At 43.9% G+C, this 26,309-nt stretch overlaps 1 protein-coding gene and 2 long non-coding RNA genes across 6 annotated transcripts in view; 1 reads left to right on the forward strand and 2 right to left on the reverse strand.

Moving 5' to 3' along the window:
- FOXN3 (forkhead box N3) overlaps window positions 1–26,309 on the forward strand; it is a 472,003-nt gene that overhangs the window by 261,436 nt on the left and 184,258 nt on the right. For all 4 annotated transcript variants that reach the window (XM_011949430.1, XM_011949431.1, XM_011949433.1 and 1 more), the window contains one exon: window positions 15,675–15,811. In XM_011949430.1, the coding sequence (XP_011804820.1) occupies window positions 15,675–15,811 (137 nt within the window). The remainder of the gene's footprint in view (window positions 1–15,674; window positions 15,812–26,309) is intronic.
- Window positions 3,178–16,219, reverse strand: LOC105517061. The gene is made up of 2 exons (XR_001002602.1): window positions 15,989–16,219; window positions 3,178–3,777 (listed from the first exon to the last, which is right to left on the reverse strand). It is a non-coding gene; the product is annotated as an uncharacterized LOC105517061 (long non-coding RNA).
- Window positions 9,642–11,143, reverse strand: LOC105517060. The gene is made up of 2 exons (XR_001002601.1): window positions 10,924–11,143; window positions 9,642–9,872 (listed from the first exon to the last, which is right to left on the reverse strand). It is a non-coding gene; the product is annotated as an uncharacterized LOC105517060 (long non-coding RNA).

The raw sequence follows: 26,309 nt of genomic DNA on the forward strand, positions 1-26,309 counted from the left end.
GCCAGTATGGTCTCGATCTCCTGACCTCGTGATCCGCCCATCTCGGCCTCCCAAAGTGCTGAGATTACAGGCTTGAGCCACCACGCCTGGCCTATTTTGTATTTTTTTAGTAGAGACGGGGTTTCACCATGTTGGTCAGGCTGGTCTCCAACTCCTCACCTCAAGTGATTCACCCACCTCGATTTCCCAAAATGTTTGGATTATGGGCGTGAGCCACCGTTCCGGCCTGGGATTCAGTTTTGATAGCAGAACTCAGCAGTTTCTGAGGTAGACACACACCTGCCGAGGTCAGCAGCTCCCACCTTTTGATCTCACAGGAGCACAATTTGTGGGGAACATGAGATGCTGGGATTGAGGAAGATATGATGCTAGGGTTGAGTCATTTACCTTTTAAATTCTCTACCATACGCCTCTGGGAGACTAGGGGAGGTTTCTGGAGCAGGAGGCCGGCTTGCTGAGCCCTGGCTGGCTGGACAGCCACTGGGACAGGTAGCTCAGGCATCAGTGCCTTTTCCACGTGGTTGCTGCCACTTCTGTTTCTTTAATTTTTTCCTCTGTCCCCCTACCCACGAATCACAGTGTTAATTTATCCTCTGCCTCCAATCCCTGTTCTGTCTCCCTGACCCTCTGTTCCCGCTGGAGCACTGGTCTGGCAGCCTCTTACCTGCAGTTTTCCCTGGCACCCCTGTCCTCTCCCTGGCAACCTCGGGCACATCCTCTGGTCCCAGGGCACTTCATCCATATCTTAACCAGCGCTGCCAAGAACGCTGAAGGAATCGGTAACACTGACAATGTTATTTGGTCCCTGCAGCTTCTCACATGTGGGTCGGGGATGGTTTCGGATTTATCTTTGGAGCCCGGTGCTGCCACATCAGGGTGCAGTCTGTGTTAGACACCTTTTGTTGAAAGGGATCTCCTTCATGGTTGGAGTACTTGTGCTAGCAGTGAGAGGCACTGTGGAGGCAGTGTCTCCTTAAAAGTGGATGTGTCAGTTGGCTGGATGCTGTGTCTAAAAGCCGGGCTCACAACCCAGGAACTCCCAGGAAGGGTGCCTGTTGAAAATTAGGGAGGGTGGGTGACAGGTGATCTCGTGGCCAATGGCCACTCTACAAGAACAAACACCAGACGACCCAGTGTGTGTGTTTCACTGAGAGAGAGAGTGAGAGAGAAGAGCTCATGATTATTTATTAAAATAAAAAAATCATAACTGTGAAGCTCTCTGGCTTAGTACACATACCCTGTCACTGTTACCTGGCCAGGCACTTTCAACAACTTTCAGTTATGGAAATATGGTGATCAAATTATGTGCCAATTTGATAAGATCACATTGGAACATTTAAAAATAGATGAGTAACTACGGACAACCAGAAGATAAAGTGGCAGTAGGTGGGCCAGTTGTAACCCAACCAAGGGTGTCCATGTGTCAGGCCCACGTTACCTTTATTGCCGTCCATAAAACCTGACTCGTTTGTTACCGTGTGCAGCATGGGAATCACCTTAAAGAAAGTGGAGGTACTGGAAGGAGTGCGCCCCCAGATGCAGCCCAGAGTTAGAGCTGGCTGTCAGCTTCCCCCTCCGCTTCATTCAGTATGCTTAGAAATTCTTTTACTAGGCCTTGAGCTTTAAAAATGAATATTTATGTATTTAAACACATTATTTATGTAAATGCAATGAGTGGTGAATTTTATTTCCCCTCATCTCTACTAGCACTGTCAGCTTGCCTTTCAAACTTTGTTTTTAAAAAGGCACGAGGAGGGCCATATAACGTCTTTTACTTTACCATTTGTCCTCTTTGTAACTTACTTATGCAATTTTGACTGTAAGATTGTGGGTATGATACGAACAACTGTTACAAAAAAAAAGAGGAACATGCCCACGTTCCAGACAAGTTTACCACATCATTGTACATTCCTGTTTCCTATCAGGAGACAAAACTTTTCAAATGTGCATTTTTTTTCTATAATACAGTTTTGTTTTGTTTTTCTTTTTTTTTTTTTTTTTTGAGACAGAGTCTCGCTCTGTTGCCCAGGCTGGAGTGCAGTGGCGCAATCTCAGCTCACTGTAAGCTCCGCCTCCCGGGTTCACGCCATTCTCCTGCCTCAGCCTCCTGAGTAGCTGGGACTACAGGCGCCCGCCACCACGCCCGGCTAATCCCAAAGTGTTCCCAAAGTGCTGGGATTACAGGCGTGAGCCACCGGGCCCAGCGTATAATAAAGTTATTATAGAGTAACTTTATGTTAGTTATTCTAGTTACTTTATGTTTTTCTGTAATAATTATTTAACTTTCATGTTAAATTTTAAAATCTATCCGTGTGTACTTTGTACATGTGAGTTTATGGCTTCATGCCACATAATATATTGAGTTCATTTAAGTAATAGTTTGACTCTTTGAAGTGGCATAGCATGGCAGCTATTAGAAGTATATAAAATGATCCGCTTTTTAGCTTCCTGTGTGTTTTGCATGCGTTTGAAGTTTTTTAAAGTGCTTCTGTGCCTCTACCCTTTTTAGCCAGCCTATGTCATACCGTGAGGTTTCAGATGGAGAAGAGTTAAACCTTTATTTGCTAACGGCCTTCCCAAGACAGAGTGGTAAAACTAATTTAGGAGAATCCCAGGATTTAGTTGGATAAAAATGATTTAGCTAGATAGTGATTTTAAAGATGCCACCTCTTTGGCTTTCTGACTTGGAGTATGAGGGGTGTGTTTCTGTTTCGTTTTCTTTATTAGAACTTAGCAGTGAAGAGTTCGACGATATTTCAAAGTCAATATATTTTGGATGTTTTCATGATCATTTTATGATGGATCGTTGTTAGCGTGCTAGCTCTCGACTGCTTTTGGCACTAGGGAAACAATAGTGTAGACAGTACAAAAAAAAACCTCTTTTCAACCCAAACAAATACTGAGTAGATCTGTCAGCCTCGGGAGGTGACACGCTGCAGATGTGTGCTTCCTGTGGCCCTCCCCACTGTGAAAATGACATTGACGTGTGGTGCTGAGAAAGAGGAAGAAGCAGGGCGCTCTCAAAATAGTGAGTAACGGAACAGAGATTCCTGCAAAGCGGAAGCTCGGGGAAATTCAAGCCCAGGGAAATTCTGCTTTTCTTTTATAATTCCCACCCCCACACAACTCTGCCAGAGCAGGTTTTTCCTAGAGATTAATTTGGTTTTAGGCAAATCATGGGATTATTTTGGTTTTATTTAGGTGTCGATGCAAGCAGATTATTGATTTTTCCTGCATCCATTCAAACACGCATAAGCACACACACATACTGTCCAACTTCTCTGCTACAGAAGCAGCATTTACAAGAGTCCTTACCGTTCTACCCATGGGCCTAAAAGAAGTCCACCTGTTCCACGTGCGTTCCCATGCGGATGGAGGGGCGTTCCGAGGTATATGAGGTGAATTTCTGAAAGACTTATGGGGCATTAAAGTCATCACAGAGCTCAGGTGTCTGAGTGACACGCTATATAGTGATTTCCATCTTTATGGCTTTTAGAATACATCTGTAAAATAATAGTGAGACAGGTGCAAGAGGGGAAGCCTTTTCCTATCTGGTATTTAGAGGACATGTTGGTGAGTTCGAAATATTCTGTGGCTGGCATTATCAGGGACTCTGTATCCAGCTCCTGATGCCAGAGAACCTGGTGCTGTCTGCAGGGCACTGGAGCCCCTCTTCCCTGCCTGTTGGTGCTGCTCTTAGGAACTAGGGCTACACTGAGGCTCATGGGGCCAGGATCTTGAGAAAGAAATGATAATTTCCCCCTTCCATCTTTCCTTCTGATAAAACAACAGCAAACAAAAACTGTTAGAGAGCAAGGTTGGACATAAAACTGCAATTTTAACGGTTGTTACGGCAATCTTTTTCTTTTTGTTTTTTAATCTAAACTGCTGGAATAATTGTCTATTTTGTTATGGGAATAGACAATGAGGTATCTAGAAAAAAATTCTTTGTAATCAGTTTTGTTCTTTTTCCCTCTCTTCTTCCCTCTTTTATGTACTTGTCTGGTTTTCTTTTTAAACTTTTGAAGGGTAAACATTTCCCCAATGTCGTTAGACTGTAAACGATAGAATTTTAGAAAATGAAGGGCCTTCAGGAATTAGTCACTTGCTAAACATTTTGATATGGAAGAATATACATATATGTATATTTAAAATATATATATATGTTTTAAAGACAGGGTCTTGTTCAGTTACCGAGGCTGGAGTACAGTGGCTCGATCATAGCTCACTGCAGACTTGACCTCCTAGGCTTAAGCAGTCCTCTCATCTCAACCTCCTGGAAGTCCTGTGACGAGGCATGAGCCACTGCACCTGGCCTTCCTTCCCTATATATTTTGAAACAGAGGCCATAAGTTCATGGTGAATAACTTGGCTCTGTTCTATTTGTTTTTCTGCTAGTACCAACTAACTTCTACTGTGACGTCCCTTGACAGAGAGGAGAATTAAGTGGATTAACTGCCTTTCCCATGCTGAGTATGGTGTTAGGTACAATGTGTACGTCATCATCCCATTTAAGCCCAAAATGACTTTTGGAGAAGTTGGTATTTTTGCCAATATATAGATGAAGAGATTGTGAATCTGAGAAGACAAGTGGTTTGTCCCCAGTAACAGCAGGTTAGCAGTGTAGACAAGAAACATAGCACTTGATCCCTTTGTTGGGAGCCACACACACATGGGGGTTCTTTCCAGAATGTTCTCTGGGAAAGCCCTGGCATTGCCTCTGGCCCCTCATGGGCACATAGTCATGGGTTAGTTTGTAGTATTTGTCTCTCATGATCTTGAAAGAGACACATGATCCTGGGAACTTGGACCCCATGCAGGGGTTTGGTGGGAAGGCCAGAGGAGGTGTGGTGACGAGAACTCAGTCTCTAAGAGGCAGGGGGTGTGGGGGTGTTCCCGTGGGGATAGCCCAGGTGGGAGCTGGAGGGGCTTCCTGAGCAGGGGCATGAGCCCTCAGGGGCATGGGGCCCAGGGAGGAGCTGGTGCACGTGTGTGCAGTTTTAATCCCTTCCTCCCTCAGGGCTCATCTTTTTCGTCCTCTGTTGTCCGGCAGCCCATTGGCCAGCTTGTGTAATCCTTTGTAATCACTTCTTGTTTGTGTTCCTCTAGAGGTTCCCACCTTAAGGAAAATCACCCTGCCTTTGTGTCACAGGGCCCTGCCCAACACCTGTGCTGTTAGCTCTTTACAAGCGGTGTTCAGGGACCTGCTTCAAAATCAGGCCCAAGGATCCACTTTTCATTAGGCCCATGGAAGTTTGAATGGGTTTGTGACCCACTAAAGTCTGCATTCTGGCTTGGTGGTGGTGGTGGTGGAGGTGATGGTGCTGGTGGTGGTGGTGGTGGTGGTGGTGGTGGTGGTGGTGGTGATGGAGGTGGTGGAGGTGGTGGTGCTGGTGGAGGTGGTGGTGGTGCTGGTGGAGGTGGTGGTGGTGCTGGTGGAGGTGTTGGTGGTGGTGTTGGTGGAGGTGGTGGTGATGGTGCTGCTGCTGGTGGTACTGGAGGTGGTGGTGCTGGAGGTGGTGGTGGAGGTGGTAGTGGTGGTGATGGGGGCTGAGGATGAGTTTTGTGGAAACATGGGGGAACCTGCAGCTGTGAGGGTATCAGCTCTTGCCCCAGCCTTCCTTCTTTCTCTCCTTCACTGCCTCTCTCCCTCTCTCTCTCTCCTCCTTTCCTTCCTTCACTCCCTCTGTCTCCGTTTTTTTCCTTCTCTCTCTCACCCTTACTTCCTCCCTCCCTCTTCCCTTCCCCTGTTTCTCCTTCCCTCCCTCTTCCTCTCATCCTTTCCCTCCTCCCTTCTTCCCATTTTTACCTCTCTCCCTCCCTCTCTTTCTGCCCCACTCCCTCTCTCTCTCTTTCTCCCTCTTTCTTTCCCTGTCTCTCTTTCTTCCCCTGTCTTTCCATCCCTTTCTTTTCCTCTCTCGTCCCTCTCTCTTTCCCTCTCTCCTTCCTCCTTTAGGGGCAGCTGGGCCCTGAGGAGTTGAGCCAGAGCCAGGTCCAGAGTAGAGGAGGAGCCAGTCTTGGCAGGAGGGGAAGGCACTTTGTGCACAGGGGGCAGAAACGCAAGGCCAGTGTTCAGGGGCCCCAGGGAATTAGCTGGGCACTCATAGTGAAATAAACCTAGGCCATTTCCAGGAGAAGCCTTCAAGCCTGCCAGATCCTGGGAGACCATGGGATATGCTGGACAGAATGACAGCTTGATGAGGAGTGCCACCTCTGGGCCACCTCTCTATAAAGCTACAGGTGTCTTTTGGTGGTGAGGAAGTGGACCATATCTGCTCCAGTTCCCACCATGAGCTCAAGGATCCCTGAGAGAACAGTGGCCTCAGAGGCCCAGCTGTCCCAGCCAGGGAGACCCTTCTCTTATCCACCTCTGCCCACTCCAGTTTTATTCTCTAAGTCAGGCTGTTGCCCTGTCCTGCCCCCATGCAGTGTGGAGGGCAGGGCCTCTCCTTCTCAAGGAAGGAGGTGGCAGGTGGCAAGCCCTTTGGGGCAGTGACCTCTCTAGGAAGCCCTGGACTGCTGTACCAGCCAGAGCATCTCTCAGTGTGCACAAAGACATGACTCAAAGCAAGTGGCTTTCTCAAAGTCCCACGTCCCTCTTGGCACTACTCCAGTGGCCGGCTCTTTGCTTTGTTCTATTTTAATCCTTCCATTTCCACCACCATCTTAATGCATCTGAAACAAAACACTTCTTTTGGACCAAGGAAAGTAACATCAGACTATGGAAAGGAAATAGTCATATGCAATGTTTTTAGATGAAATCTGCATGATTTCACAATTTGACAAGCACCTATTCCATCTGGGCAGGCACTGAATGGTTTGGAGCTCAGTGTCAAGGAAAGCTGGCTATTTAATATTTTGTTACTACCATAATAAGAAGAGCTGATTTTTTTTTTTTTTTTTTGAGACAAAGTTTCTCTCTTGTTGCCCAGGCTGGAGTGCAGTGGCACTGTCTTGGCTCACTGGAACCTCCACCTCCTGGGTTCAAGTGATCCTCCCGCCTCAGCCTCTCAAGTAGCTGGGACTATAGGCGCCTGCCACCATGCCTGGCTAATTTTCTGTGTTTTTAGTAGAGACAGGGTTTCACCATGTTGGCCAGGCTGGTCTCGAACTCCTCAGGTGATCCGCCTGCCTCTGCCTTCCAAAGTGCTGGGATTACAGGTGTGAACCACTGCGCCTGGCCCGAGAAGCTGGTATTTATTGAACTGCTACTGTGTGCCAAGCAAGCAGAATATTATCTCATTTAATCCTGACAACAATCTTGCGAAGCAGGCATTATTAAGTCACTCCCATTTGTGGATGAAAAATTTGAAGCTCAGAGCAGTTACGTATTTTGTCCAAATCCACACAGCTGGGAAATTGAAACAAGACTTGGACCCAGGTCTGTCTGGCTCCAATGTCCATGTCAGCCAAGTAAGGGCTCCGCTTTGAAAGCACAATAATGTGTTTCTCACTGACCCCACACATGCGTGGTACTGGCCTAGAACAGAAAGCTGGCTGTGTTGGTAAACTGGGGAGGAGATGGAGACATGAGGACCCATGTATTCTAATTAATCTGTAATCACACGTTCCCAAAGCATAGAATGATGGGCCTTTGGGATGATTTCATCTCAGCACCTAATTTATAGATGAGGAAATTAAGACCTGGGGTGGGGAGTGAGCTGCACATATGCGGTGATTTCTCAAGGCAGTGATGGTAGGTGCAGCTCAACCAGGTATGTGTTTTTACTACGGATGGGGTAACTTACTCTAGTCTGTGCCTGTAGCCCCCACCGGGGTCTTCCTTTTCGACCATGGAACACTTAGGCCATCATCAACACCCCACCCATCCCACAGGACCCAGCCCAAATCCCTTAGCCCCGAAAACCCCTTCTCTGGTTTGTAAGGTTCCTAAAACTGGGAGGTGTGAGTCTGAATCCTGGGTGCTAGTATTGGAGCCGTAGGACCGTGGGCAGTGAACTATGGACGATGTTTTTACAAATAAGGTCTCACTGAAGCCCAGCCACGTTTATCTGTTTACATTGATGGTTCTTTTGTGCTATGATGGCAGAGCTGGGTTGTTGCAACAGAGACCATGTGACCTACAGATACTATAGAATGTACTTTGAGAAGTCGTTGGACCTGGCCATGGATTAGAGGTGGCTGGTAAAGGAAAGACAAGTTGTTTAAGAAGAGTTTACTAACTCCTGTTACAGAGGAACCAGTTGATGTTAAACCTCTAAAGCCAGACGACCTCAGGTCTACCATGACATTCATGAGCTTCTGTTGGGAAGGTTGGGGTCAATGAGGGTATAGCAGAGGGAAGAGAGGTGGCTTACGCAGTCCGTTCCTCCAGGTACAGTCGCTCATTGCGTAATGGAGGAGTATGTTTTGAGAAATACATCGTTAGGCAATTGCATCATCATAAGAATATCACAAAGTATACGTACACAAACCCAGTTAGTACATATGTTTATATACATATTTTTTCATATGGGAAATTAAACGATCCCACACCATTAGTGAATATCAGTTACTTCTCCTACTTGATCTGCATTGCCAGTGTCAACTGCTATCTATCAGGTTTCTCTCTCTCTCTCTCTCTTTTTTTTTTTTTTTTTATGAGATGGAGGTTCACTCTTGTTTTCCATACGGGAGTTCTGTGACACGATCTCGGCTCACCACAACCTTCTCCTCCCAGGTTGAAGCGATTCTCTTGCCTCAGCCTCTCGAGTAGCTGGGATTACAGGCACATGCCACTGTACCCAGCTAATTTTTTGTATTTTTAGTAGAGATGGGGTTTCACCATGTTGGCCAGGCTGGTCTTGAACTCCTGACCTCAGATGATCCACCTGCTTTGGCCTCCTGAAGTGTTGGGATTACAGGCGTGAGCCACTGTGCCCTGCTCTATCTCCTTTTTTTGAGAAAGAGACAGGGTCTTGCTCTGTTGCCTGGGTTGGGGTGCAGTGGCACAATCATAGCTCACTGTAACCTCAACTCTTGGGCTTAAGCAGCAGTCTGGCTAATTTTTATTTTTATTTTTTTAGAGATGGGGTCTCACTGTATTGCCCAGGCTGGTCTCCGACTCCCAGACTCATGCTGTCCTTCTGCCTTGGCCTTGCAAAGTGCTGGGATTACAGGTGTGAGCCGCCACCTGGCCTCAGAGTACATTTGGGAGCTGTCCTCCTTTCTCCAACTCATTGCTGCCACCTGAACCAACACCCGTGGTCATCTCAGGCCCGGACCATCGTGTCAGTTCTCTGCAGGTGCTCTTGCCACTTCCAGCCCATTTATTTCTCACACAGCAGCAACTTCCTCTCTTCTAACTCATGGCTTATTCTGTTTCCTTCCTAACAGGTATTACAGTCTGTCATAATCTTGCTTATTTATTTCTTTACTTAGTATGTTTTTTCCCTTCTAGAATCCAAACGTCAGGAGGGTGGTCTCCTTTTTGTATTGTTTTGTATTCACAAATGGATCCTTCATGGTGCCTGGCATGTGTTAGGTACCATAGGAATGAATGAATGAATGCATGAGCTAATGAAGGAAGGAATGAATGAAGGTGGTTAGTGTTAGAAGCACCCTCCAAAATGGTGTGTCAGAAACATCAAAAGATATTGTTTCCAAATCACCAACACAGCTCCCCACTCCGTTTTGTTTTTGTTTTTGTCTTGTTTTAATATCTCATCAGCTTTACAGGGTTACAATTGTCTTAAATATTTCTGAAGTGTAAATATCACCTGCATAATAAGATTGTTATAAAATGTAAACTTTCAGTATTGTTTTAATTTTTAAATTATTATTATTATTATTATTATTATTTGAGACGGAGTCTCACTCTGCCACCCAGGCTGGAGTGCAATGGCGTGATTTCAGCTCACTACAAGCTCTGCCTCCAGGGTTCCAGTGATTCTCCTGCCTCAGCCTCCCAAGTAGCTGGGATTACAGGTACCCTCCATCATGCCAGGCTAATTTTTGTATTTTTGTAGAGATGGGGTTTCACCATGTTAGCCAGGCTGGTCTTGAACTCCTGACCTCGGGTGATCTGTCCACCTCAACCTCCCAAAGTGCTGGGATTACAGGCGTAAGCCTGTTTTAATTTTAAAGTCTAAAATCATACTTTTTTTTTTTTTGGTCCTTTTGTCTTTTTTGTTTGTTTGTTTCTTTTCATACCTGAACGTTCTGGACAAACTAAAATTGTTACAGGCTACCCTGCCCTAGCCAGGGCAGGAGAGGCCTGGGCAGAGGTAGCGCCTGCTCCCCTTTGACATGGGGCCTGCCTCCTTATCCCCATTCCTTAGGCACTGCCCCAGAGCCGTGTGTAAGTCCCCCACTGTTGCTGACAGGGGGCTTTCTTCCTCACAAGTGGTGAGAAGGGGGAAAAGACGCAACCAGACACTACTGTCCTAGATCAGTGGTTACCAAACTTTGTTGACCCAGCTTCCCAGTAGAAAGTGTATGTTACTTGGTGATCAGTAAACATGTATATACACAACTATGCAAATACAAATTTCACTATTTGTTACTGCAGATATATTGTAGTCCATTCTATTTGCTTCCAGTTTGTTACATTCTGTTCCATTAAAATAGTGCTGCTTATGATCCATTCCATTCATTTCATGACCCATGAATGTATCTGGCCCACAGTTTGAATAACAATGTTTAAAATATAGGCTGGGCGTAGTGGCACACGCTTGTATTCACAGCACTTTGGGAGGCCAAGGCAGGTGGATCACCTGAGGTCAGGAGTTCGAGACCAACCTGGCCAATATGGTGAAACCCCGTCTCTACTAAAAATACAAAAAAAAAAAAGTAAAATAAAATAGCTGGGCATAGTAGTGGGCACCTGTAATCCCAGCCTCTTGGGAGACTGAGGCGGGAGAATCGCTTGAACCCGGGAGGCGGAGGTTGCAGTGAGCTGAGATTGTGCCACTGTACTCCAGCCTGGGCACGACAGAGTGAGACTCCATTTCAAAAAAAAAAAAAAGATTTAATTACTTTTTTTTTTTTAAACATTTTTTGCTAACCATTTCTTCCTACAATATGGGCTCTTGTTTGCTTTTCTTTTTGTACATTGATTTTTTTTTTTTTTTAATTTCTAACAGGGAGTTGATTTTTATTCCCCAGGTGATTTTTAATTTTAAAATAAACTTGTGCTTATACATAATTTTTTTTACTCATTTTCCCATGTAACTTTTCTCATTAGCTTTTTTTCTGGGGGTTAGTGTATATATGTATATGCACACAAAAATGTGAGTGTGAATACAAACACATACTTTTCTATAAATGAATATTCTTCCCTTATTATTTTGAATTCCTTAACACTTAATGGTGCCTGGCCCTCACAGTTATTTTTATTTTTTTTTGAGACGGAGTCTCGCTCTGTTGCCCAGGCTGGAGTGCAATGGCGCGATCTCAGCTCACTGCAACCTCTGCCTCCCGGGTACAAGAGATTATCCTGCCTCAGCCTCCCGAGTAGCTGGAATTACAGGCACCTGCCACAAAGCCCAGCTAATTATGGTATTGTTAGTAGAGATGGAGTTTCACTATGTTAGTCAGGCGGGTTTCAAACTCCTGACCTCAGGTGATCCACCCACCTTCGCCTCCCAAAGTGCTGGGATTACAGGCGGAAGCCACCACGCCCGGCCTATTTCTTTTTTTTTTACAAAAAGCATTCCATGCCGGGTGCAGTGGCTCATGCCTGTAATCCCAGCACTTTGGGGAGGTCAAGGTGGGCGGATCACTTCAGGAGTTCAAGACCAGCCTGGCCGACCTGGAGAAACCCCATCTTTACTAGAAGTACAAAAATTAGCTGGGTGTGGTGGTGGGTGCTTGTAATCCCAGCTACTCAGGAGGCTGAGGCATGAGAAGCTTGAACCCGGGAGGCGGAGGTTGCAGTGAGCCAAGATTGTGCCAGTGTGCTCCTGCCTGGGCAACAAGAGTGAAACTCCATCTCAAAAAAAAAAAAAAAAAAGCACTCCATGGTCTTGTCTTCAGATAAGATGCAGATATTTTTCTAAGAAAGCTCCAACTCTCAAACTTACTATACAAGTATAATCAAGTTATAACCTTCTCTCTCCTATTAGGAACATTAAATGTAATTTTTCCTGGCCTAAGTAACTTGAGCATTCTATCCTTTGCATATTTCCATTTTTAAAGTTTTCAAGTAAACCATTTTACTACTCCAAACTGTTACATGAAACCCAGGAAAATGCTTGAAAATGAGACGTGGTGCCGGCCTCTCTTCGTGGGCCTTCCAAGCGCAGCCCGATACTGTGCTGTGGTTGCTGGTGGCCCTCCCGTGGGTGTGTCCTTAAGATGTCTTTTGTTTGTTTGTTTCCTCTTTGGAATGCCAGCATTGCTAAGTATGAGATATGTTGAAATTAGTGTCTGGATTGTAAAAAGCTATCAGCAATTTCAGACCTTTCTTATTGTAAAATGCCAAGTAGATCAGGGTAGGAACCTTATGAGCCAAGCTCCCACAGCACTTTGGGAGGCTGAGGTGGGCAGGTCCTTTGAGGCCAGGGGTTCAAGACCAGCCTGGCCAACGTGGTGAAACCCCATCTCTACTGAAAAAAAAAAAAAAAGTTACCTATGCATGGTGACACATGCCTGTAATACCAGCTACTTGGTAGGCTGAGGCACGAGAATCACTTGAACCTGGGAGGTGGAGGTTGCAGTGAGCCCAGATCATATCACTGCACTCCATCCTGGGTGACAGAACAAGACTGTCTCAAAGGAAAAAAAACAAAAAAAAATGTTGGGAGATGGTCACGATGAACTGACCAACTTTGGAATTAAACCTCAGCTTGATGTTGACAGTGCAGAGACCTGGGCAAAAGACTTTTAGTAGCCAGGTAATCATGAATCGGTGACAGTAGCTTCCTGAGCAAGGTAGAAGTCCCAGTAGTGAGTGAGTGTGGAGTGTGGGGTTCATAGAAAGCAGATGTAGGGAGTGATGAAAATAGAGGGGGAGTTGAGAATGTTGAAAAGCTCTTCCCAGTGAATTTGTTGAGCCAGGACTACCAGTGCATTCGAATAGATGATCATTTTATCTTCACTCGCCCCGTCTGTTTGCTGCAGGCCCTTCCCACTGCTGCTGTTGGTGATGAAAATCAATCAGATTTGGTTCAATGAAAGACATTGTACAGCCAGTTTCACTCTCTTTCTTGTGTCCAAAAGGAGATTTTCATGATGCCATCTGCCATTTATTGAGTACCTGTAGGTAGGGCCGCAACTCAAGGTGTTTTATATTATGCCATCTCTGAGCCTCCCAACTATCTCTAAGTGGGTCACTGTTTTACCAGTGAGGAAGCCAAGACTTCCCATGGCGCTGTGATTTGTGCAGGGCCACTCAGGAAATGTCTGTGTGGCTCCGGACCACCTGTTCTTACTGTTCTTCAGCCTGCCTCTCTGCATCTGGATCAATTACCTTGTGAATATCCTGCACAGTCCTGGGGATTTATTCTGCTTAACTTTTGTTTTTAGTTTTATTTATTTATGTGTTTTGAGATGGCGTTTCGGTGTTGTTGCCCTAGCTGGAGTGCAAATGGCGCAATCTCCACTCGCTGCAGCCTCTGGCTCCTGGGTTCAATCTGCCTCACTTTTAAATGGCAGGATACATTAATATGGGTATACAAGGGTACGGTAAACAAGACACTTAGGTTAGGATTAGGAGAAACCATATTGTTGGCTTATGGTTATTTCCCTGAGAGGGCCAACTGTTTGTCCTTCATTTCTTTGTCATATTTATTTTTTTTAGCGTAAGATTAAATGGTCCCACCCTGAAAGCCACCATGATGAGAACAAAAGCCATTGGGTTTCCAGAATTGAGACAATATCATTGCAGAAATGTTTGGGTCACATGTCAGCCATGGCCCTCAGTGTAGCTATTGCTGGTTTGGCGCCTTGGGTGCAAGAGATCAGAAAGGCAGGTCCCGCTGGCCCAGGGCTCCACCCGGAGCCTTTGATGGAATCACACCACACCCCTACTGTTGACAGGATTTGGTGGTTTGTTTTATGTTACCCAAATTTGGTAGTTACCTGTCTCCTCTCTTTCCCCCAAAACCTCTCTGCTTCTTAGCTTTTGGCTTTCTTCTGCACAACTCTTTCCCAAAGGAAAGGATGAAGGTTCCAGGGCAGATTATTGAGTGACCCGCCTGATTTACTTGGAAAGTCTCACTGCTCCCCCTGAACTATTCTGGGTTTGAGAATGTGTGCGTGAAAGGAAAAAACACATAGGAATGTTGAATTTTCCAAAGTTGAAATCTTTCAGGTCTTTAAACATCCGGTTGGTTAAACTGAGAACACTGATGTTTGAGCATAGAGTGTCCAGCCAGACTCTGACCTGTGTCTGGGGTCAGGCCTGCACGTGGGGATGGCTGACTAGAGTGGTCAGAGGTTCCAGCCCCAGCTGTGGCTTTGAGCAATTCCCCTATTCTCATTGCACCAGAAAGAGTTAATTCCAGTTGCACAGCTTGCTGATGTTGTTGATAATAAAGTATTTTAATGGGCTCTGTGAATAATGTTTGTAAGGAAACTACTTGGGTGAACTGATGACTGAAACACAGATTTTTTAAAACTTTATAAAAGATTTTAGGAGTAACTTGTTTTTACAGCTCCTTCAATGGGATTTTTTTGGGTTGTCCCCTTCCCCCATGTTAGTTAAACAGCTTCTTGTTTGCTTTCTAAATGCTGGAGGACAACATCAATCTTACTGTTGGCTGAAAGCAGGAGGTAGGCACGGGTTTATGTAATTTAACTTCTTTTCTCTGCAAATCAGTAAATATTTACAAATGACCTTATCAAACAGTTTGGGTACATTCGGTCACTTGAAAGTGTGCAGCCAGAGGAGCAACTGCCTGTGGGCCTGCTGCCAGTTCCAGGGGGGCCTCAAAGGAAGGACTTACATTTTTAAAAATAGGCTGTCCATAGACCAAACGCCTCACAGGAAGTGGGCCTCACAGGAAGCCTCCCTCTCTCCACAGAACAGTTTTAGAAAATTTGCATTTTAAAGTTTGACTTCTAAAGATTCAACTGTTAACGGCTGGAGTCGATTGCTGGGAACTGAGGAATCCAAAAAATAAATAGTGGATTCTGAATTGGGCTTACCATTGCTGCCTGAGTTCTTTTGTTTCTTAGGGAAGGTAATTACAGAATCCCATTCCAAGAGTAAATGTCATTCTTTTGTGAGTAAGTCGGAAGAAAACAAGGAGATTACTTTTCTGTTGTTATAAAATGGTGCCGATGTCATATGGTTTTAAAACATAACTAAATTTTTAGAGCAGAGATGGACTTTTGGGGGTGTCTTGGCCCTCTTTTTTTTTTTTCTTCCCCAAACATTAGAAATCTGACACAGTTAAACTCATTTTTAGAAGAGAATGCACATGTTCTTCAACGTTGACGCTGAAAAATGAGATGCTTCTTTTTTTGGTAGTTTGCATATGAAAATTGTAATATTGTTGTATCACCATAATATGGTAATAATATGTTCATTTTGCCTATCAAACATAATACAAATAAGATTGAAGTGCATTTTATGGAGTTCTACTGTCAGTATAATATTTATGGCTGGCAAACAGTCAACAAATGAGAAAATTTTAAAAATAAACAAGTGATAATAGTTATATATCTACTTATTGCAAAGTACTTAATAATTCTGTATTAATGCCTTTGTATTTTAATTTTCTTTGCAGAGTATTGGGAAAGGGTCGTTGTGGTGCATAGACCCAGAGTATAGACAAAATCTAATTCAGGCTTTGAAAAAGACACCTTATCACCCACACCCACACGTGTTCAATACACCTCCCACCTGTCCTCAGGCATATCAAAGGTAAGCAATTCAGACTTCTTTTTTTGGTCTACTGAAATGGCATTATTTTGGCAGAGACCTGCGTGGAAATTAATTTAATAGGCCGTATGAGATTTTAAAAATAACTGCAGGTAAATGAGAAAGAAATTAAGTATTATTAGGAGGCATATCCATTGTTGTATTTCCTACAAACCTTACCGCTGCTGCAGCTTCAGAGGAATGTGCTTCCAGAAGGCTTCATAGTGGGTGAAATCATGTCTTCCTGGGTAGAAACATTTACAAAGAAAAGTTGATGGCTTTCACATCTTGGTGTTTGTCACGTTTTGTTGGGATCAAAGTAGAGGAACGAGTCAAGCAGGCGACTCCATCGTCCTCTCATCTGGCTGGTCTCTGCAGACGATCAGAGGAGGCTCACTCATTTGTCCCCGTTGTTGTCTTTCTCAGTCTCCATGTAGACGGTGCTCCCAGGTGACCATTTGTTGTGGTTACTTGGTCTTTGCTTCTTCAAGGAGAACAGTAGAAACAATAGAGACATTTCTTCCTCTCACATGCCCGTTTGTTTGAGACAGTAAGGTCATGGGTACCATTTTTACAAAAATGTAATTGGAAGGGAGGGTAAGTAGCCTGTCACTTTTTAAAAAAAGTGTCTTAATGTTAGATTCCAAAAGAGAGCCAAATAATCAGAACCAAATTTTTAAGATCGATTTTTATCAATACACAGTGCTTGAGTTTGAAATGCATTCCTCAACTCTACAAAAAATATTTTAAAATGTATAGAAATGTTTCTATCGTAACCACCTAGTTAAAAGGAATTATCCTTGGACAGAAAGTTGAGGTTAATTAGGGATGGCATGATGTCATAGACTTCAGGGATTTTACAGTCCACTTCTTTGCAGATTCTTTTCCTAGTCTGCTGTTTGTTCTAGAGGAGGGAGCACAAAGTGATCTTCTGAAATAGCATTAATGAAGTTCTTCTGCATCTCAGTTGAGAAGCATTCCATCACAGGCCCTAGACAATCAGTCTTCAGCAAGAGACAGGGAGGAACAGCTGGGCTCTCTGAGAAGACTGCTGTATGTCTGCCTTTGCTAGGCGATTAGCGTGATGGTACCCATAGCAACTGGAGCGTCTCCATAGTAACGCGTAGCCGAGACAGGTGCAGTTGCATCACAAGGCTGTTTGTTGCCTGGCAAAAGGACAGGCCATTAGTACTTAGATATACGCTGTTGCCTTAGAAACAAATAACCCTACATAGCAACTACAGTTGGTTTGAAAGGTTTGGTGTGGTGGTGGGGGGGGGGAAGGTTGTAGCAGCTTTTGTCTGTGTTCATAAAAATCAGTGGAAGCATACTTTATTCGAAATGACAACTTGAGGTCATATAGCTGTAGGAGAGAAAATGGGATTTTCCAAAGCAGCCCAGCCAACATCGTAGACATGTCCAGAAGGACAGAGCCATATGCTTGGTTTTCTTCTTGCGGCCATAGCCACTCCCCACATGGAAGAGAACCAGGATTGGAGTGGAGAATCGCCGCTGTACAAGGTTGGTGAAGGAGGACGTGACGCTAATCATTGAAATACTCCCCAGATTCTCATGTTTCTTTGTCATTCTACTCCCCCCACCCTCCAGGCTGCATGGAATACCCTTCTCTGGCTTTTCCAGTTTGCGCCTCAGAAGTATTTCATCTCCCTTTGCTTCTAGGAAGTTCAGAACATAAGTGTTACTCACCGGGTCATGTGTTGGTTCATTTAGACCAGTATTTTGTTGCCAAATGTGACCCCGAGGGAAACACAGTAATTATTTAATAATTTGAAGGATTATAGAGGAGCTCTGGGGGTTGGAACAGGAATGCATATTCAGGCGAGAGGCATTCTGAGCTGCCCTTAGCTTAATGACTTCATCTGATTTTTAATATAGACATAAAAATGCAGACGAACCAGAGCTTTTGTAATGAAAATCATTTCAGAAGGAATATTTCAGACCCCGCTCCGTCACCTCCAGCCTTTCTCCCCAATTGACTGAGGGGAAAAAAAAAAAAAAGAGTTTCTGCCTCTGCCCATGCGGTGCTTAGATTTCACCTCCACAGAGGTCACTGGCTGTGGAGGGCGATGACAGATGAGATTCTAGTCTGCCTCTTCCATGCCTTAAGTCCAGGAGAACAAGTCACTTTCTCTTTCCTGGGGACTGTCATCCCTTCATCTGAAAGCTGAGAGTTTGCTTCAGGATCCTCTAGTGTGTGAAATTGCACTGAAGCCACTGAACACCGGGTAATTGTACAATATTTCTGTGTCTTACAGTGATGTGGCATTTGGCTCAATTCTAAGCCATCAGGCCACTTGTTGACATGACCTAGAGAAGATGGAAGTGAAACAAAGCGAGTCATTAAACAGGGAACCAAAAATGCTGAATTGACGTGCTCTGGCTGGGTCCACTGTGATGCAGGGAATCACCTGTCAGCCCCTTCCTGGATCGCTGTGAGGGGCACCTGGGAAGTGCTTGGCTTTCACGGGGCTGGTACTTAGCATGCTGAAGAAGATGGTGATTATACTAAATGGGCGGTTATTGCTAGGACTTGCAGGTGTGCTTGGCAAATGTCACTCTGAACTGAGCTGCAGATGGCTGGAAATGCTGTGGGAAAAGTGAAGCATTTGAAAGTACTGCCCAGACCTTGCTCACATATAAATACCATGCTAAATATTGAGATGTGTAGACCCGTGCCTCTGTTTTCTTTTTTTTTTTTTTGAGACATATTCAGTACCGATGCAACCATCCTTTTTTCTTTTTGAAACAGAATCTCGCTCTGTTGCCAGGCTGGAGTGCAGTGGCATGATCTTGGCTCACTGAAACCTCTGCCTCCTGGGTTCAGGGGATTCTCTTGCCTCAGCCTCCTGAGTAGCTGGCACTACAGGCCCGCGCCACCACACCCGACTAATTTTTGTATTTTTAGTAGAGACAGAGTTTCACCTTGTTGGCCAGGCTGGTCTCGATCTCTTGAACTTGTGATCCACCCACCTCGGCCTCCCAAAGTGCTGGGATTACAGGCGTGAGCCACTGCACCCGGCCCGTGCCTCTGTTTTCTAAAGTGCCCTTTTGAATGTATAGTAGGATGTTCTTCCACACCTGCTTTGTTGATACCAAGTTTGTGCATTGTTTTTAATCGAAGTGCAGAGCTCAGTGTGGAGTACTTCAAACCAAGTGACTTAAACAACAGAAACGTACTGTCTCACGGTTCTGGAGGCTGAGAGTCCAAGACCAATGCATCGGCAGGGTTGGTTCCATCCGTGGGCTGTGAGGGAGCGTCTGTTCCACCCCTCTCTCCTAGCTTCTGGTGCTTTACTGGCGTTTTACTGGAATGCTCTTGGCCTTCTTTGGCCTGTAGAAACATCACTCTGATTTCTGCCTTCACCTTCACTTGGCGTTCATTTTCTTGTGTGGTGTCTGTGTCCAGATTTTCCCTTCTTGTAAGGACACACTGGTCATATTGGCTTAGGGGCCCATCTTTCTCCCGTAACGATTCATCTTATTTAACTGATTACATTTGCAACGGCCCTGTTCCCAAATAAGGTCATGTTCAGACGTATTGGAGGCTAAATCTTCAATGTATGAATTTTGGGGAGGCATAAACCACGCCATAGCACCCCTTTTCTTAAGTGAGACATTTTGCTGATAAAAATATGGAGAAGCAGAAAGTAAGGAAATATTTATAGAACAAAATGATGGGGTTGGGGGCAGGGGTGTCAAAGGGATTCTCCTGAAGTTGCTCCCAGTTGCCAAAGCTGGGACAGTGGTGAGCAGCAAAATAAATAACGTAGTGTTGGATTATAACTGGAAATATAAATACCTATGAGTCCAGACTGATAGAAATAAATGATTGAATAAACGAACAAACAAACAAGAGAAGAGACACATTTCCCATACAGAGAGTTCCAAATGCTTGATGTAGCTCTTTCTCCACTGAAAGAGGTGGGACAGAACTCTCCACTCCCTGAATGGCTGCACTTAATGACCTGCTTCTAAAGATTAGAGCCTGGAAAAGGACGTTTGGAATGGACAAACCTGGTGAATGCTGTGTCACAGGTGATGAAAATACCATCCTCAGTGATGTGATGTTGATACCAGGTACCTCTCGTAGGACATCATAAATTTAGCACTTCAGCTTTGTGGTCTTTCTCCCCCAACACATAACCCCAGTCTAGTCATGGGAAAAACATCAAACAATAATTTTGTCCTTCAGCAGGGACATTCTACAAAAATAACCTGGTCGTTACTCCCCAAAGCCCCAAGGTCATCAGAAACAGGGAAAGTCTGAAAATCTGTTACAGACCAGAGGAGACTAAGAAGACATGATGAGCAAATGTGTCCTGTGATGTCCTGGATGGGATCCTGCAACCGAAAAAGGACATGAGGGGAAAATTTGCAAAATATGAATTAACTGTGCAGTTTAGTTAATAGTAATAGTAGTATGCTGCATGTTTATAGCAGCACAATTCGCTGCTGCAAAGATATGGAACCAACCTAAGTGCCCATCAACCTATGAGTAGATAAGGAAAATGTGGTCTATATACACCATGGAATACTACTCAGCCATAAAAAGGAACAAAATAATGTCTTTTGCAGCAGCTGGAGCTGGAGGCCATTATTCTTTTATTTTATTTTATTTTTTGAGACGGAGTCTCACTCTGTTGCCAGGCTGGAGTGCAGTGCTGCGATCTTGGCTCACTGCAACCTCTGCCGCCCACATTCAGGCGATTCTCCTGCCTCAGCCTCCCGAGTAGCTGGGATTATAGGTGCCAACCATAATGCCCGGCTAGCTTTTGTAGTTTTTAGTAGAGACAGGGTTTCACCATCTTGGCCAGGCTGGTCTCGAACTCCTGACCTCGTGATCCACCTGCCTCAGCCTCCCAAAGTGCTGGGATTACAGGCGTAAGCCACTGTGCCTGGTCTGGAGGCCGTTATTCTAAGTGAAATAACTCAGGAATGGTAAACCAAATATCATATGTTCTGACTTACAAGTGGGAGCTAAACTGTGAGGAAGCAAAGGCATGAGAATGATATAATGGACTTTGAGGACTCGAGGGGGTGGGGGGTAGGTTGGGAGGGGGACGACGGATAAAAGACTATCTATGGAGTAACAGGTGCACTAAAAGCTCAGAAATCACCACTAAAGAATTTATCCATGTAACCCAAAACCATCTGTACCCCAAAAACTATTGAAATAAAAAAATACCAGTGTTGTGACAAATGTCATGTTAGTAATATATGGTGTTAACATTAGGGAAAACTCAGTGAGGGGTATACAGGAGCTTTCTGTGCTATCTTTGTAACTTTTTTTTTTTTTTTTTAAAAGCAGACTCATTGATCAATTTTAAATATCCAAATCGTTTTTGGTAGAATGAAAAGTAAAATCACTGCATCACTGAGAGTCGCCTGACCTACTTCAGTGAAGAGCTGGTTGTGAAGGGCTCTTGCTTTTGCCTCATTCTCTGGAAGATCCGCTGAGCCACACGAGGGGTCTCTTTGTAGTTTGGCTACCACAGTTCTTGGAACGGTAGTTTTGTGAAATGACACTCCACTGGGCTTAGTAGAGTACCCGTGGCTGAGCTCGGGCTACTCAGGCACACCGAGCCATGCCAGCTTGCTTGGGGAATCTACACCTTTGCCAAGGAGACTCTGGCGTGTGGCCTTCAGAATCTAGATCTGGAAAGTGGAAGGAGGGGTGGTGTATTCGGTTGCTTGCCCGTACCTCTTCGGAAAAGTCCATCGAGCTGTTCTAATCTTTATGTTGCCTGTGCCCCTCCTTCCTAGATACGTCATTTCTCATTAAAGAATATGCATATTTTAGTGTTTCCAATAGACATTGCCAAATTGCCTTCTGATTTTACACTCGGTTCTAATCCACATTCCCACCAACTTTTTAGGAAATTTCTATTTTTCTAACCTTTCTCAATGTCTGATAGTTAAATGAAAAGACAGTTCCCCAATGGGTGACCTTGACCTTGTGATTTTGGTACTTATAGTGGGGGTATTTAAACTTTATATCACTACATTCACACCCTATAAACAGTAGCTCTCCCCATAATAATGTTTATGACAACAGATTGTTTTTAGAGAGTGACATATATATGGGTCTTATGTAATACCTTCTCTGCTATAGGCACCAATCCAAAGTCAGTTTCCAGAAACACATTTTAATCCTCTCTCACCATGGTTGGAGAACAGGTTTTGCATTTAATCAAACAGTATGGTTTATGGAGAGTTTCCTGGATGATCGGTTTTCAGAGCCAGTGTTGTTTTGTGTTTCCTTGGTAATTCCAAAGAAATCCCAGCATCCTATGTGCCTTTGGCCTCTGTGATGGATTGGCCATGATTGGGTGTTAGATGGTCAGAAACTGATTGAGAGAGTTTTTTGTTCTTCAATGAGCTTTCCTTTTTTTTTTTTTTGCTTTAAAGTTTTCAATGTAAAAATAATGACGTCGTAATTCTATATTTCATGTAAAGTATTGTGGCTTAACATGTACAAAGTTAGAAAAATTCACAAGACTTTCATTTGTTGATCTAGGTCTAAAGATTTATTTTTTGGATGACTATAAAGTTTGCAGAGTTAGAATATTTCAAGAAAGTTTCTTGGCTCGGTGTAGTGGCTCATGCCTGTAATCCCACACTTTGGGAGGCCAAGGTGGGTGGATCACTTGAGGTCAGGAGTTCAAGACCAGCCTGGCCAACATGGTGAAACCCTGTCTCTACCAAAAAATACAAAAATTAGCTGGGTGTGGTGGCAGGCGCCTGTGATCCCAGCTACTTGGGAGGCTGAGGCAGGAGAATTGCTTGAACCTGGGAGATAGAGGTTGCAGTGAGCCAAGATTGTGCCATTGCACTCCAGCCTGGGCAATAGAGCGAGACTCTATCTAAAAACAAACCAAACAACCAAAAGAAAGTTTCTTTTACTCTCATCTTTTTTTTGAAAATAAATTCCAGACATTTTAGCTTCTCCTTTAGCTCTGTTTCTTTTTGCTTCTTCAGAGGAATTTAATGAGCTGCAAAAAAGAAAAAAGAAGAAAAGAAAAAAACCACACACCTTAATGGCAAAGATTTCGGCCTTTCTGATATTGAGGTTCTTAACGAAAATGGCAGATTTTAGTGCTGACTCAGCAAATTCTATTTTATCCTGCCTGCTGCCCTATTGAATTTTTTTTTTTTTTTTGGTAATTTAAATGTCTTCATAGAGTAACACTGCTAAGGGTATAGGAATTGTACAGAGTGGTCACTGTGTATTCAAATTAACAAAGTTATCAGTTGTTCTTCACCAGGTAAATAATCTTCGGCTGTTGTAGTGAGGCTGAGAATACTAGACAGGGGAATTGCATTGGGAGGAGGTAGGGAAGGTACTGAGGTGTTTAGGGAACTCATCCTTTTAGACAATTAGAAGATTAGAAAATCCTTAAAATGTTAATCTTGTTAACATAACGGTGTTAATTCCTCCACTCAGAATGCTGAATTTGCACACAGCAAGGAATAGCTTATTCATTGCTTGGATAGGATCCAATAATTTTTTAATTTATAAGACATCTTTCATTCTAGTTATTCAGAGTGTTGTGCATTTAATAGTTGGCAAAAGCACTGCAAAGCCACAGTGAAATCAGTTTTAACTTCCATTGAAGGAGTTTAATTGTTAGATTGTTGTATCCTTGCAAGTGTTAATTCAGTCAAGCATAAAGAAAGAATGCAAGGATTTAGATTAGTTGCTTCATTATTACACTTATATTTACTTGAAAGCAACATATTTGATGGAAATCCGAAATACTTTTTAAATGCCCCTCATATTCAACACACTTACTTGGATAAGTTTAATTTAAAAGCGTGAGGCATTATGCATTTTGAAAGATTATGTTTAAACAGCACCTTTTTGCTTGGAGTAATTTTTAAAAGAATATTAAATTTAAAAAAATCAATATGAAGCTTCATGGTGCTAAACAGGTAGAAGAGTGTGGTAAATTAATGCGGTAAAATAGATGTGGGATTGAATACCAGCGCTTTCTAAATGATAGTACTTCCAAATATAAATTACAGTTTGTTAAAAACTTGGAGCGGATGAAGAATAGGAAAGGCTTAAATTGTAAGGGCACGCGCTTTAAAAAACACAGCGCTCATTTACAGTGGGAGCTGTAAAAATCCATTCGTTGGCTATAATTTTATTTTCATATCAAATCATATTATCTTTTGACTCCCATTATATTTCCTGAGTTGGTCTCATAGAATAATTTTGGTCTCAGCATTTTGCCTTCAGTATGCTGTTCATTGTACATTTAATTCTGAGTCAGTCCTGTGTTGTTTTATTTAAATGGAAAGCAGTCCCTGTTATCTTTGAGCACTTTGTATCGAGGTAGCTCATGAATATTGTGCCCAGTCATCCAGTTTCATTCTGTTTTCACACTCGCTTTGAAAGTCGAATGTTTAAGTAGCCGGGCTGATTATATCTACTTTACTCAGGTACTGAGTCAAACTCATGGCTGAGAGAGCCACTCTGAGTTACCTTTTTATCTTCTGACCTCCTGAGGTGCCCTCAGTCCCTGGTTTGTATTTTAATAGACAAAGCGTTAGAAGTTCTTTAAATCTACTACAGATAAATTTCCATTGACCTAACTCCTGAGATGATGGACACCAAACAAGCTCTGTGTTTCCAATACCTCATGAGAAGAAAGTTGCAGTGTTGATGGGTCCAGTAGGGGCCTGGAGTCTTTGCAGATTTGCTTGGTGTGAGTATTTGCTTCTTGGGATAGCCAGCCAAGGATTCCTGAGCACAGCGACACCTTAGGCATTGTTAGAGGGGGAAGTGTCTGCAAAGTGGGGCTGACCTGCGTTCTGCATATTTGTCAAACCCCTCGCCTTCCCAGAGGAGGAGAAATTGATCCTCATGTTAGAAATATGAAAGAACTGTCAAAAGTGCATGAAATCAACCACGTACAGCGTGAAACAACAGGCAGGACTTTGTCTTGTAGAAGCGTAAAAATGGCAAATTTTTCATCAATAATAGAAAATAAAAACCTGCTACCAGCACATCTAAGATGGTCTCATAGAATATTTTTGATCTCAGCATTTTATCTTCTCTAAGTTCTGGTCACACTAAATACTTCCAGATGTTCTAGATTAACTAAGGAGGGAGATTAAGAAGTAGAGGTGCAGGCCGGGCGCGGTGGCTCAAGCCTGTAATCCCAGCACTTTGGGAGGCCGAGACGGGCAGATCACGAGGTCAGGAGATCAAGACCATCCTGGCTAACACGGTGAAACCCCGTCTCTACTAAAAAATACAAAAAAAAAAACTAGCCGGGCGAGGTGGCGGGCGTCTGTAGTCCCAGCTACTCGGGAGGCTGAGGCAGGAGAATGGCGTAAACCCGGGAGGCGGAGCTTGCAGTGAGCTGAGATCCGGCCACTGCACTCCAGCCTGGGCGACAGAGCTAGACTCCGTCTCAAAAAAAAAAAAAAAAAAAAGAAGTAGAGGTGCAGTAGAATTAGATCGGAAGTGGAATCCATCATTCATAAAAGATTTGAAGAACATAGAATGGGGGATTGATAAGGACAGTGATCAGGCTGGCAGGGGCATCCATGTGTTACTGTTGAAGAACTGGGAACATGTAACCCGGGAAGAGCACCTTCAGAAGGTTAGCATGTCAGCCATGCGCACCATCATGGACTTGATGGATCGAATTGTAGAAAGAAGGATTTGGGCTCAAGACAGAACAGCATCTGACAATGTGCCAGATACATAACCAAAGCTGGGTAAATGCTTGAGTTGATGAGTGGATGGACAGATGAAGGGGATGAAGGTAGAATGAGCTACCCCCAGTGATGCCAGTTGAGGCTAGACAACCAGCTGTCAGGGTCATCCCAAGATTTAACTCTTACTGGAGAACTGTAGGGTTATCCCTTCCAGCTCTTGAGATGTTGTTTCTGTCTATTGAGCTGCCATGCCAGTCGAGGGCTATCCCTCTGTAACATGGTGTTTGTAGTTTATAAGGGGGAAATGAAACATGAGGAAATAGATGCATAGCTTTGTTAGCCAGCAATGAGAGGTCAGGCTCTTCTCTTGAAATTAAGTGCAGATTTCAAGACCATGATGGGACTAATTCAGTTACTCTTCGTTCTGTGTCATCCAGCTTTTTGATTCATGCCCTACAATTACCTCCCTTGTTTTAGTGACACTTCTTTGCATTTCCTTCCATGTGAATAAAATGATCACGGCAGTGTTTTGCCAAGCAGAAGATCATTTCCAAAAGCTGTCCATCAAATCATCCCGACCTCCCCCCTATTGTTTATCCACTGAATTAATGAGAATAACACCCACCCTTTGCACAAATCTCCGTGGAAGAGCCAAACTGGTGTCCTTGTTTTGTGGAAGCACATGTTCTTGGCCAGAGTCTCTGATCACATTCATAACCTTTTGTTTTTCTTACATAAGGTTCGTGTTGCATTATTTGTCAAAGCATCTCTGAGACTCTGCCATGGATGTGAGAGGTACGGAAAGAGC

The sequence above is a fragment of the Colobus angolensis genome, unplaced genomic scaffold (genome assembly GCF_000951035.1).
Source record: "Colobus angolensis palliatus isolate OR3802 unplaced genomic scaffold, Cang.pa_1.0 Scaffold3, whole genome shotgun sequence".
NCBI classification, from domain to species: domain Eukaryota; kingdom Metazoa; phylum Chordata; class Mammalia; order Primates; family Cercopithecidae; genus Colobus; species Colobus angolensis.